We start from the raw sequence: 13,556 nt of genomic DNA on the forward strand, positions 1-13,556 counted from the left end.
AATTTGAATTTAGATACTGGAGTATGAGAATATTTGATGCATTGTCCTGAAGCCTTAGTTTATTAAGTTATTTTTTTTTTTTCAGAGCTTGTATGCCACGGCTATGAACATTAAGGATACCAAGGATAGTCAGCGAATCAATGTGCTCAGCCGAGACCTAGAGAACATTCATTACAGCCTTGAGGTGCTATTTTTTTGTAATTGCATTTATTTATGGTGAGAAATGTAAAGCAGCTGGAACTGATGGGATCATGACAAATGTTAAAAGCAGGGGGGATATAGTGTCGGAGTGGTTGGTACTTTTGTTTAATAAATGTATGAAAGAGGGGAAGGTACCTAGGGATTGGTGGAGAGCATGTATAGTCCCTTTATATAAAGGGAAAGGGGACAAAAGAGACTGTAAAAATTATGGAGGAATAAGCTTACTGAGTATACCAGGAAAAGTGTACGGTAGGGTTATAATTGAAAGAATTAGAGGTAAGACAGAATGTAGGATTGCGGATGAGCAAGGAGGTTTCAGAGTGGGTAGGGGATGTGTAGATCAAGTGTTTACATTGAAGCATATATGTGAACAGTATTTAGATAAAGGTAGGGAAGTTTTTATTGCATTTATGGATTTAGAAAAGGCATATGATAGAGTGGATAGAGGAGCAATGTGGCAGATGTTGCAAGTATATGGAATAGGTGTTAAGTTATTAAATGCTGTAAAGAGTTTTTGAGGATAGTGAGGCTCAGGTTAGGGTGTGTAGAAGAGAGGGAGACTACTTCCCGGTAAAAGTAGGTCTTAGACAGGGATGTGTAATGTCACCATTGTTGTTTAATATATTTATAGATGGGGTTGTAAAGGAAGTAAATGCTAGGGTGTTCGGGAGAGGGGTGGGATTAAATTTTGGGGAATCAAATTCAAAATGGGAATTGACACAGTTACTTTTTGCTGATGATACTGTGCTTATGGGAGATTCTAAAGAAAAATTGCAAAGGTTAGTGGATGAGTTTGGGAATGTGTGTAAAGGTAGAAAGTTGAAAGTGAACATAGAAAAGAGTAAGGTGATGAGGGTGTCAAATGATTTAGATAAAGAAAAATTGGATATCAAATTGGGGAGGAGTATGGAAGAAGTGAATGTTTTCAGATACTTGGGAGTTGACGTGTCGGCGGATGGATTTATGAAGGATGAGGTTAATCATAGAATTGATGAGGGAAAAAAGGTGAGTGGTGCGTTGAGGTATATGTGGAGTCAAAAAACATTACCTATGGAGGCAAAGAAGGGAATGTATGAAAGTATAGTAGTACCAACACTCTTATATGGGTGTGAAGCTTGGGTGGTAAATGCAGCAGCGAGGAGACGGTTGGAGGCAGTGGAGATGTCCTGTTTAAGGGCAATGTGTGGTGTAAATATTATGCAGAAAATTCGGAGTGTGGAAATTAGGAGAAGGTGTGGAGTTAATAAAAGTATTAGTCAGAGGGCAGAAGAGGGGTTGTTGAGGTGGTTTGGTCATTTAGAGAGAATGGATCAAAGTAGAATGACATGGAAAGCATATAAATCTATAGGGGAAGGAAGGCGGGGTAGGGGTCGTCCTCGAAAGGGTTGGAGGGGGTAAAGGAGGTTTTGTGGGCAAGGGGCTTGGACTTCCAGCAAGCGTGCGTGAGCGTGTTAGATAGGAGTGAATGGAGACGAATGGTACTTGGGACCTGACGATCTGTTGGAGTGTGAGCAGGGTAATATTTAGTGAAGGGATTCAGGGAAACCGGTTATTTTCATATAGTCGGACTTGAGTCCTGGAAATAGGAAGTACAATGCCTGCACTTTAAAGGAGGGGTTTGGGATATTGACAGTTTGGAGGGATATGTTGTGTATCTTTATATGTGTATGCTTCTAGACTGTTGTATTCTGAGCACCTCTGCAAAAACAGTGATAATGTGTGAGTGTGGTGAAAGTGTTGAATGATGATGAAAGTATTTTCTTTTTGGGGATTTTCTTTCTTTTTTGGGTCACCCTGCCTCGGTGGGAGACGGCCGACTTGTTGAAAAAAAAAAAAAAATGTAATATGCCGAATTATGCGACCTCTAGATTGACATCAGGGTAGTTTGGTTCTGAAAGATATTTAAAACCAAACAACAATAACAAAAATCAGAATGTGAATTTTATTTCTGAAGAATAAAAAATTATACTTCTAACATATAATTTGTTGTCTAATTATTTGTGCATTTTTTTAGGCAAGCCCTACATCTCTACCACTTTCACCATCACTGGAAGTTGCTGGGGTTGATGTGAAGAATTGCTCGTACTTCAACTCCTTCACTGTTCCCCTCAAGCTGGCTTTCCTCTCTTCGGAGAAAAATACTGATCCAATTCATGCCATCTTCAAGGTAAGAATAGAAATTTTTTGGTGTCTATACATATTTTTTCCTAAGTTAAGACAAAAGAGAGACTAATTTGCCTATGCTGGATATGGGTTTCCTGTCTGCAATTTGAAATAAATATGGGTCAGCCCATTTGGGAACTCAAGAGTTATTTAGCATTACGGACTGACTGGATTGGGAAGGTATATCTTCCTGTTTGGCTTGATATTTGTGAGCCATTTTAGATTTTACAGCTGACTAATCATGATGATACAGTGTATAGGTAAACTAGCTTTAGCAAAATGAAAACCTTTCATTAGATCTTTAGTGAAGGTTGAAATGCAAGATGATCAGTGTGTAATAGCTACTGCTCCACTGTATAATAAACAGAATTTTGAGCTGTCTCTTGAAGAGGGCTGTCTAATGTTCTGGCTGGAATATTTGTATTTCTTGCTATTTTGTTTGTTTCTTTGTCAGTAGACACTATATAGAGCTGCATGTGACTTGTATCTAATTATTCATTGCCCTGACATAGGACATGGTTTTGTGTCTTTAAAAATATTTTTGTAAGTTTTGGTACATCTCAGATTAGTTTTTTGTCTACATAGCAGTTGTGTATAAGCCATATGGGTTTAGCACTTGTTTTTAAATCTTCTTTCAACAAACCGGCCATATTTCACTGAGGCAGGGTGGCCCAAAATGAAAAACAAAAGTTTCTCTTTTTAAATTTAGTAATATATACAGGAGAAGGGGTTACTAGCCCCTTGCTCTCAGCATTTTAGTCGCCTCTGATGGCACGCATGGCTAACGTAGGAAGAATTCTGTTCCACTTCCCCATGGAGATAAGTGGAAATGAACAAGAACAAGAACTTGGTCACACTACACATCAGAGGCTATTGAGGAAACGTAAGGCACACGGAGTAGGAGAAATTTTTTCCTTGGTAGAGGCATGGTTGACAAATAGACAGCAGAGAGTTTGCGTAAATGGGGAGAAATCAAAATGGGGACACGTCATGAGCGGTGTTCCACAGGGGTCAGTGTTGGGCCCCTTGTTGTTCACAATTTACATAAACGACATAGATGAGGAAAAAATAGCGACATAAGCAAATTTGCTGATAACACCAAAATAGGCTGTCCAGTTCATTCTTATGAGGACATTAGAGCACTCCAGGATGGTTTGAATAGACTGATGCAGTGGTGAGAGAAGTGGCAGATGCAGTTTAATATAGATAAATGCAAAGTTCTTAATGTTGGACAGGAAAATAACCATGCCACATCTAAACTTAATAATGTAGCTCTTAATATTACGGATTGCGAAAAGGATTTAGGAGTTTTGGTTAGCAGTAATCTGAAACCAAGACAACAGTGCCTAAGTATTTGCAATAAAGCTAACAGAATCCTTGGCTTCATAGCAAGAAGTATAAATAATAGAAGTCCTCAGGTTGTTCTTCATCTCTATATATCTTTGGTTAGGCCTCATTTAGATTATACTGCGCAGTTTTGGTCACCGTATTACAGAATGGATATAAATGCACTGGAAAATGTACAAAGGAGGATGACAAATTTGATCCCATGTATCAGAAATCTTCCTTATGAGGATAGACTGAGGATCCTGAATCTGCACTCTCTAGAAAGGTGTAGAATGAGGGGGGATATGATTGAAGTGGATAAATGGAGAACAGGAATTAATAAAGGGATGTAAATAGCATGCTAAAAATATCTAGCCTAGACAGGACTCACAGCAGTGGCTATAAACTGGAAAAATTCAGATTGAGGAAAGGTATAGGAAAGCACTGGTTTGGTAATAGTTGTGGATGAGTGGAACAAACTCCTGCATACCGTCATAAAAGCTAAGACGTTGTGTAGTTTTAAAAATAGGTTGGATAAATACATGAGTGGGTGTGAGTTGGACCTGACTAGCCTGTGCTACTAGGTCAGATGCCATGCTCCTCCCTTAAGTGACGTGTCTGACCCCACTAGGTCAAGGCATTGGCTTAAGCCGGTGGGGGAATTTTACTTGCCTTGCATAGAGGGTAGGCCTGTTGCAGTGTTCCTTGTTTCTCATGTTCTTATGTGTAGTGTGACTAAGTGTAAGTAGAAGTAGCAAGACGTACCTGAAACGGTGCATGTTTTCTTCTTCTTTCAACAAACTAGCTGTATCCCTTCGAAGCAGGGTGGCCCAAATTAAAAAAAAAGTTTCTCTTTTTAAATTTAGTAATATGTATATACAGGAGAAGGGGTTACTAGCCCCTTGCTCCCGTCATTTTAGTTGCCTCTTACAACACGCATGGCTTATGGAGGAAGAATTCTGTTCCACTTCCCCATGGAGATAAGAGGAAATAAACAAGAGCAAGAACTAATAAGAAAATAGAAGAAAACCCAGAGGGGTGTGTATATATATGCTTGTACATGCATGTGTAGTGTGACCTAAGTGTAAGGAGAAGGAGCAAGGCATACCAGAGCTCTTGCATGTTTGTGAGACAGAAAAAAGACACCAGCAATCCTACCATTGTGTAAAACAATTGCAGGTTTCCGTTTTACACTCACTTGGCAGGACGGTAGTACCTCTCTGAGTGGTTGCTTTCTACCAACTTACTACTCCATTGTTGTTCAATATAATAATAATAATGTACAGAGCAGTATTGGCTTTCAGTATTATTAGCATTTACCTTCAGGGTCCAGTAGAATTTATTTTGTAAATTTTATAACCTGGTTAGTTGAGTTTGATCTTCATCAGGTTTTTTTTTTTTTTTCTTAGAAGTTACTTTCCATAGTTCTATGGGCTTGTTCACTTGTTTTGTTTTGAATCTGTGTTACTTTATAAAAGCTGGATTAGCATGATTTTTATAATTTATAATAACTGGTAATTGTTTCATTGTAATTTATGGTTGAAACTTGTCTGTCAGAAATTCCCATGAGAAATTCCTTATGGTTGTCCAGTGTTATTAGAATAATAACCAGTAGTGTGATGTATTGAACTAAAGAAAAAAAAATTTGACATATTTAACTGTTTGATTATTTAAACTCACCCCTTTCCCTTTATTCATGGTTAGTTGAGCACCCATTGCAATTAAAGACATTTATATTTTCTTATTTACCCCAGCAGATGATGACCTGTTAATTTTATCTTACACAGGTAGGAGATGACCTCCGCCAGGACATGTTGGTAATCCAGATGATCCGTCTGATGGACAAGCTGTGGCTAAAAGAGGGATTTGACCTTAAAGTTGTCACATTTAGTGTTGTACCCACAGGGGATAAAATTGGTTTGTAATTTTTAGTATAATTATTTTAATTTCTTAATAAATAAAAATGATTTTACTTCACTGATTATATATAGATTCTATTTAATCTTCTTTGAAATAGCCTTATTAGCCTGTCTTTCTGTAGTGCTGCCTAATTTTCTTTTATGCCATGGTTTTCTATGATGCTTCAGTGAGTATTTTGTAACCTTGTATTACCTGAGGCATCATAGTCAGTTCATAGAAAAAAACATTTTTGACCATATGATTTGACTGTTCTGGGGGTTACTTTACCATGACTCACGAGATCGTAATTACACGATCAGAAACAAGCCATACCACGGGCGGGGTTAGAACCCATGATCAGAGAGTCGCGGGTTCTAATGCGTTGGGCTGAAGTTTTATGACTCTCTGATCGTGGGTTCTAACCCCGCCTGTGGTATGGTTTGGTTACTTTACCAGTCCATGTTTCTCAGTTTTATGGCTTTCACCACTGAGCCTTGTGGGCTGCTTATTAGATCATTCTAGACTTGTGAGCTGCTTATTTAGATACTTTAATCATAGCATCTGCTCATTTAATTCATCTCACAATAGTGGATGATTAGGTTTCTTGAGAAGATTTCAAAGTATTTTGATACACTATATATAGTATATATATACAGTGGACCCTTGCCTTACAAATGCATCGCGTTATGTTAAATCCGCCATACAAAGCATTTGAAAGCAAAAATTTTGCTTCGCCTCAGGATAAAAAACTTGCCTTACGTGATTCATCCGGGACGCATCCCATGTGTGGCCTCATTGCCAGTGTTTACAAGCCAGCCAGTGCGGTTGCATCTACGCATACATTTGGTACATTTCACATTATCCCAGTGTTTTTAGTGCTTGTAACTACAAAATAAGTCACCATGGACCCCAAGAAAGCTTCTAGTGCCATTCCTGTGGTAAAAAGGGGCGAGAATTAGTATGGAATTGAAAAAAGATATTAAAGAAATGTGTGCAAAGTGGGTTGAACTGCAAACCTGTATGGATGAAAAATCACCCTGACACAGCTACTGCAAGCTGTGTTGGCAACCTGTACAATGACAATGTTATGGGAGGTACAGAGCTCTATGGACAGATTTGTTATGCAACAGAGGTCCAGTGACTCTCAAGCTGGTCCTATAGCCACAAACTTCTCCCGCACATTCTAATACTGCATTTGTAAAACTATTCCAACCCTCTTCAACCCCCCCACTACTCATCTTTACACTAGCCCACCTTTATGCCAATAGTCGCTTATATCTCGCCCGAACTTCCTCCTCCCTTAGTTTATACACTTTCACCTCCCTCTTACTTGTTGTTGCCACCTTCCTCTTTTCCCATCTACCTCTTACCCTAACTGTAGCTACAACTAAATAATGATCCGATATATCAGTTGCCCCTCTATAAACATGTACATCCTGGAGCCTACCCATCAACCTTTTATCCACCAATACATAATCTAATAAACTACTTTCATTACGTGCTACATCATACCTTGTATATTTATTTATCCTCTTTTTCATAAAATATGTATTACTTATTACCAAATTTCTTTCTACACATAGCTCAATTAAAGGCTCCCCATTTACATTTACCCTTGGCACCCCAAATTTACCTACTACTCCCTCCATAACATTTTTACCCACTTCAGCATTGAAATCCCCAACCACCATTACTCTCACACTTGATTCAAAACTCCCCACGCATTCACTCAACATTTCCCAAAATCTCTCTCTCTCCTCTACACTTCTCTCTTCTCCAGGTGCATACACGCTTATTATAACCCACTTTTCACATCCAATCTTTATTTTACTCCACATAATCCTTGAATTAATACATTTATAGTCCCTCTTTTCCTGCCATAGCTTATCCTCCAACATTATTGCTACTCCTTCTTTAGCTCTAACTCTATTTGAAACCCCTGACCTAATCCCATTTATTCCTCTCCACTGAAACTCTCCCACCCCCTTCAGCTTTGTTTCACTTAAAGCCAGGACATCCAGCTTCTTCTCATTCATAACATCCACAATCATCTCTTTCTTATCATCTGCACAACATCCACGCACATTCAGACTTCCCACTTTGACAATTTTCTTCTTATTCTTTTTAGTAATCTTTACAGAAAAAGGGGTTACTAGCCCATTCTTCCCGGCATTTTAGTTGAGGAAAAAAAGGGTAGCAGTAATGTTAAATGATCAGTTTGGAAGGAAAAAAATATGTGTGTAAATTCCCAAAAATTGGATTAAATAAAGGGTTTGGGTCACGAAAAAAATGGGTCATAAAAAGGGGTGTTACCTGGGGAAAACAGAGGGAGAAGATTTTTTAAAATGGTTTAAATGAATGTTAGGAAAAAACCCTTTTAAAACCCAAATGGGGGAAATGGTTTGACAGGGGGCTTTAATCTAAAAAATAGGGGGAAACTTTTAAAGGGGGTGGTATTAAAATTTGGGGTGCCGGTGTAAATGATAATGAGGCCCTTTGTTGAACTTTGTATAGAAAGGGGGTTTTTTTATAGGTAATACATATTTTGAAAAAGGGGTAAAATTTTACCGATATGATGAGGGTAAAATGAAGTTTGTTGGATTAAAAAATTGGTAGATAAAAGACTTTAGTAGACTTCCCGGATGTACATGTTTTTGGGGGGAAAAAAATATATCAGATCACTTTTTTTGTTGTAGCTACCCGAGGGAAAGGTAGATGGGAATCAAAGGGGAATAAAGCATCAGGGGAGAAGAGGTGAAGGGTTTTTAAACTAAAGAAAAAGGCAGGGGGTAAAAATAAACAGCTATTGGAGGATAGATGGGTAATGAGGCATAGGCAATGGGGTCGGGAAAAGGTATGGGGGAGGTTTAAAAATGATGTTAAATTTTAGCAAGGGGTTTTTGGTTGGAAAGATGGGTGCGGGGGGGGAAGAGGCGATTGGGGGAATATGATGTAAAGAGAGTATTAAGGGAGAAAAAGTTGGGATTGGGAAATTTTTTCAAAGTAAGTAAAAGGGGGGAAATATATGGAGAAAAAGAGAAGTTAAGAGTGGGGGAAGCAATGCAAAGAAAAAAAAAAAGGGGAGTTTGGGGGAGGGTGTTATCCCCAAAATTTTTGGTTTTAAAAAAAATAAGAAAAAAGGTTTTTGGGGTGAGATTAACAAGTTAAAAAACCTAGAACAAAAAGAGGTCTTTGTGGCATTTATGGATTTGGAAAAGGCGTATGACAGGGTGGATAGGGGGGCAATGTGGCAGATGTTGCAAGTGTATGGTGTAGGAGGTAGGTTACTGAAAGCAGTGAAGAGTTTTTACGAGGATAGTGAGGCTCAAGTTAGAGTATGTAGGAAAGAGGGAAATTTTTTCCCAGTAAAAGTAGGCCTTAGACAAGGATGTGTGATGTCACCGTGGTTGTTTAATATATTTATAGATGGGGTTGTAAGAGAAGTAAATGCGAGGGTCTTGGCAAGAGGCGTGGAGTTAAAAGATAAAGAATCACACACAAAGTGGGAGTTGTCACAGCTGCTCTTTGCCGATGACACTGTGCTCTTGGGAGATTCTGAAGAGAAGTTGCAGAGATTGGTGGATGAATTTGGTAGGGTGTGCAAAAGAAGAAAATTAAAGGTGAATACAGGAAAGAGTAAGGTTATGAGGATAACAAAAAGATTAGGTGATGAAAGATTGAATATCAGATTGGAGGGAGAGAGTATGGAGGAGGTGAACGTATTCAGATATTTGGGAGTGGACGTGTCAGCGGATGGGTCTATGAAAGATGAGGTGAATCATAGAATTGATGAGGGAAAAAGAGTGAGTGGTGCACTTAGGAGTCTGTGGAGACAAAGAACTTTGTCCTTGGAGGCAAAGAGGGGAATGTATGAGAGTATAGTTTTACCAACGCTCTTATATGGGTGTGAAGCGTGGGTGATGAATGTTGCAGCGAGGAGAAGGCTGGAGGCAGTGGAGATGTCATGTCTGAGGGCAATGTGTGGTGTGAATATAATGCAGAGAATTCGTAGTTTGGAAGTTAGGAGGAGGTGCGGGATTACCAAAACTGTTGTCCAGAGGGCTGAGGAAGGGTTGTTGAGGTGGTTCGGACATGTAGAGAGAATGGAGCGAAACAGAATGACTTCAAGAGTGTATCAGTCTGTAGTGGAAGGAAGGCGGGGTAGGGGTCGGCCTAGGAATGGTTGGAGGGAGGGGGTAAAGGAGGTTTTGTGTGCGAGGGGCTTGGACTTCCAGCAGGCATGCGTGAGCGTGTTTGATAGGAGTGAATGGAGACAAATGGTTTTTAATACTTGACGTGCTGTTGGAGTGTGAGCAAAGTAACATTTATGAAGGGATTCAGGGAAACCGGCAGGCCGGACTTGAGTCCTGGAGATGGGAAGTACAGTGCCTGCACTCTGAAGGAGGGGTGTTAATGTTGCAGTTTAAAAACTGTAGTGTAAAGCACCCTTCTGGCAAGACAGTGATGGAGTGAATGATGGTGAAAGTTTTTCTTTTTCGGGCCACCCTGCCTTGGTGGGAATCGGCCGGTGTGATAATAAAAAAAAAATATATATATATATATATAATGAAAATAATATTAATGAAAATAAGAAAAAATTTTGGAGTGAGTTAAACAAGTTAAGAAAGCCTAGGGAAAATATGGATTTGTCAGTTAAAAACAGAGTAGGGGAGTTAGTAGATGGGGAGATGGAGGTATTGGGTAGATGGCGAGAATATTTTGAGGAACTTTTAAATGTTAAGGAAGAAACAGAGGCAGTAATTTCATGCACTGGTCAGGGAGGTATACCATCTTTTAGGAGTGAAGAAGAGCAGAATGTAAGTGTGGGGGAGGTACGTGAGGCATTACGTAAAATGAAAGGGGGTAAAGCAGCTGGAACTGATGGGATCATGACAGAAATGTTAAAAGCAGGGGGGGATATAGTGTTGGAGTGGTTGGTACTTTTGTTTAATAAATGTATGAAAGAGGGGAAGGTACCTAGGGATTGGCAGAGAGCATGTATAGTCCCTTTATATAAAGGGAAAGGGGACAAAAGAGACTGTAAAAATTATAGAGGAATAAGCTTACTGAGTATACCAGGAAAAGTGTACGGTAGGGTTATAATTGAAAGAATTAGAGGTAAGACAGAATGTAGGATTGCGGATGAGCAAGGAGGTTTTAGAGTGGGTAGGGGATGTGTAGATCAGGTGTTTACATTGAAGCATATATGTGAACAGTATTTAGATAAAGATAGGGAAGTTTTTATTGCATTTATGGATTTAGAAAAGGCATATGATAGAGTGGATAGAGGAGCAATGTGGCAGATGTTGCAAGTATATGGAATAGGTGGTAAGTTATTAAATGCTGTAAAGAGTTTTTATGAGGATAGTGAGGCTCAGGTTAGGGTGTGTAGAAGAGAGGGAGACTACTTCCCGGTAAAAGTAGGTCTTAGACAGGGATGTGTAATGTCACCATGGTTGTGTAATATATTTATAGATGGGGTTGTAAAGGAAGTAAATGCTAGGGTGTTTGGGAGAGGGGTGGGATTAAATTATGGGGAATCAAATTCAAAATGGGAATTGACACAGTTACTTTTTGCTGATGATACTGTGCTTATGGGAGATTCTAAAGAAAAATTGCAAAGGTTAGTGGATGAGTTTGGGAATGTGTGTAAAGGTAGAAAGTTGAAAGTGAACATAGAAAAGAGTAAGGTGATGAGGGTGTCAAATGATTTAGATAAAGAAAAATTGGATATCAAATTGGGGAGGAGGAGTATGGAAGAAGTGAATGTTTTCAGATACTTGGGAGTTGACGTGTCGGCGGATGGATTTATGAAGGATGAGGTTAATCATAGAATTGATGAGGGAAAAAAGGTGAGTGGTGCGTTGAGGTATATGTGGAGTCAAAAAACGTTATCTATGGAGGCAAAGAAGGGAATGTATGAAAGTATAGTAGTACCAACACTCTTATATGGGTGTGAAGCTTGGGTGGTAAATGCAGCAGCGAGGAGACGGTTGGAGGCAGCGGAGATGTCCTGTTTAAGGGCAATGTGTGGTGTAAATATTATGCAGAAAATTCGGAGTGTGGAAATTAGGAGAAGGTGTGGAGTTAATAAAAGTATTAGTCAGAGGGCAGAAGAGGGGTTGTTGAGGTGGTTTGGTCATTTAGAGAGAATGGATCACAGTAGAATGACATGGAAAGCATATAAATCTATAGGGGAAGGAAGGCGGGGTAGGGGTCGTCCTCGAAAGGGTTGGAGAGAGGGGGTAAAGGAGGTTTTGTGGGTAAGGGGCTTGGACTTCCAGCAAGCGTGCGTGAGCGTGTTAGATAGGAGTGAATGGAGACGAATGGTACTTGGGACCTGACGATCTGTTGGAGTGTGAGCAGGGTAATATTTAGTGAAGGGATTCAGGGAAACCGGTTATTTTCATATAGTCGGACTTGAGTCCTGGAAATGGGAAGTACAATGCCTGCACTTTAAAGGAGGGGTTTGGGATATTGGCAGTTTGGAGGGATATGTTGTGTATCTTTATATGTTTATGCTTCTAGACTGTTGTATTCTGAGCACCTCTGCAAAAACAGTGATAATGTGCGAGTGTGGTGAAAGTGTTGAATGATGATGAAAGTATTTTCTTTTTGGGGATTTTCTTTCTTTTTTGGGTCACCCTGCCTCGGTGGGAGACGGCCGACTTGTTGAAAAAAAAAAAAAAAAATATATATACACACACACACACACACACAATAAGATCACAGTAAACAGGTGATTTCAAAATATGCAAAACAACCACTCTGAAAGAATAGAGAAATTCCAAGCGCTTTCGTGACTACTCCTTGATAATGTGAGTAGTCACGAAAGCGCTTGGAATTTCTCTATTCTTTCAGAGTGGTTGTTTTGCGCATGCATATATATATATATATATATATATATATATATATATATATATATATATATATATATATATATATATATATATATATATATATATATATATATATATATATATATATATATATATATATATATATATATATATATATATATATATATATATATATATATATATATATATATATATATATATATATATATATATATATATATATATATATATATATATATATATATATATATATATATATATATATATATATATATATATATATATATATATATATATATATATATATATATATATATATATATATATATATATATATATATATATAATGTGTGTGTGTGAAAAAAAATTTTTAACACGTCGGTCGTCTCCCACCAAGGCAGGGTGACCCAAAAAGAAAGAAAATACTCTCATCATCATTCAACACTTTCACCGCACTCATACATAATCACTGTCTTTGCAGAGGCGCTCAAATACGACAGTTTAGAAGTCCCTCCAAACTGCCGATATCCCAAAACCCTCCTTTAAAGTGCAGGCATTGTACTTCCCATTTCTAGGACTTCAGTCCAACTGATCGGTTTCCCTGAATCCCTTCACAAAATATATATATTTTTGACTGTCCTATAAGAGGCAACTCACGTACGATCGATAACATCATGTACTTAGTGCAATGCATCCAGGCGGGCCCTAGTTTACATAGACATGCTAACTTTTCATAATGTTAATGGTATAACATACTGACACATTGATGAATTAGACAAATATGCAACAACTGGTTATCTTTATTTGAAGACATTTTGCCAGTCAGTGGCTTTGTCAGCTCATTATAGAGGGATGGCAACGTGCTTTTGGAGCATTGTCTATACTGTGATTTTGGTGCCCTTCTGACAAGACAGTGATAGTGAAAGTGTTTTCATCTCTGTTGGGTCACCTTACTTCGGTGGGAGACGGCTGGAGTGTATAAAAAAAAAAAAAGGATAATCAGTTCCTTGACCTTGAAGCTGTTGAAACTGATAACAGTAGATGAGGTAATTAGTCCTTGACGAAGATATTCACTACCTTAGTCTTGATGATTTTCTCATATTTACT

General features: G+C 38.5%; 1 protein-coding gene across 2 annotated transcripts in view; it reads left to right on the forward strand.

Moving 5' to 3' along the window:
- The window catches only part of Pi3K68D (phosphatidylinositol-4-phosphate 3-kinase catalytic subunit Pi3K68D), a 155,114-nt gene that overhangs the window by 97,466 nt on the left and 44,092 nt on the right, over window positions 1–13,556 (forward strand). For both annotated transcript variants that reach the window (XM_070094677.1, XM_070094679.1), the window contains 3 exons: window positions 86–184; window positions 2,216–2,368; window positions 5,478–5,607. In XM_070094677.1, coding sequence (XP_069950778.1) covers window positions 86–184; window positions 2,216–2,368; window positions 5,478–5,607 — 382 coding nt within the window. The remainder of the gene's footprint in view (window positions 1–85; window positions 185–2,215; window positions 2,369–5,477; window positions 5,608–13,556) is intronic.

Source organism: Cherax quadricarinatus, chromosome 47, assembly GCF_038502225.1.
Source record: "Cherax quadricarinatus isolate ZL_2023a chromosome 47, ASM3850222v1, whole genome shotgun sequence".
Taxonomy (NCBI): Eukaryota; Metazoa; Arthropoda; class Malacostraca; order Decapoda; family Parastacidae; genus Cherax; species Cherax quadricarinatus.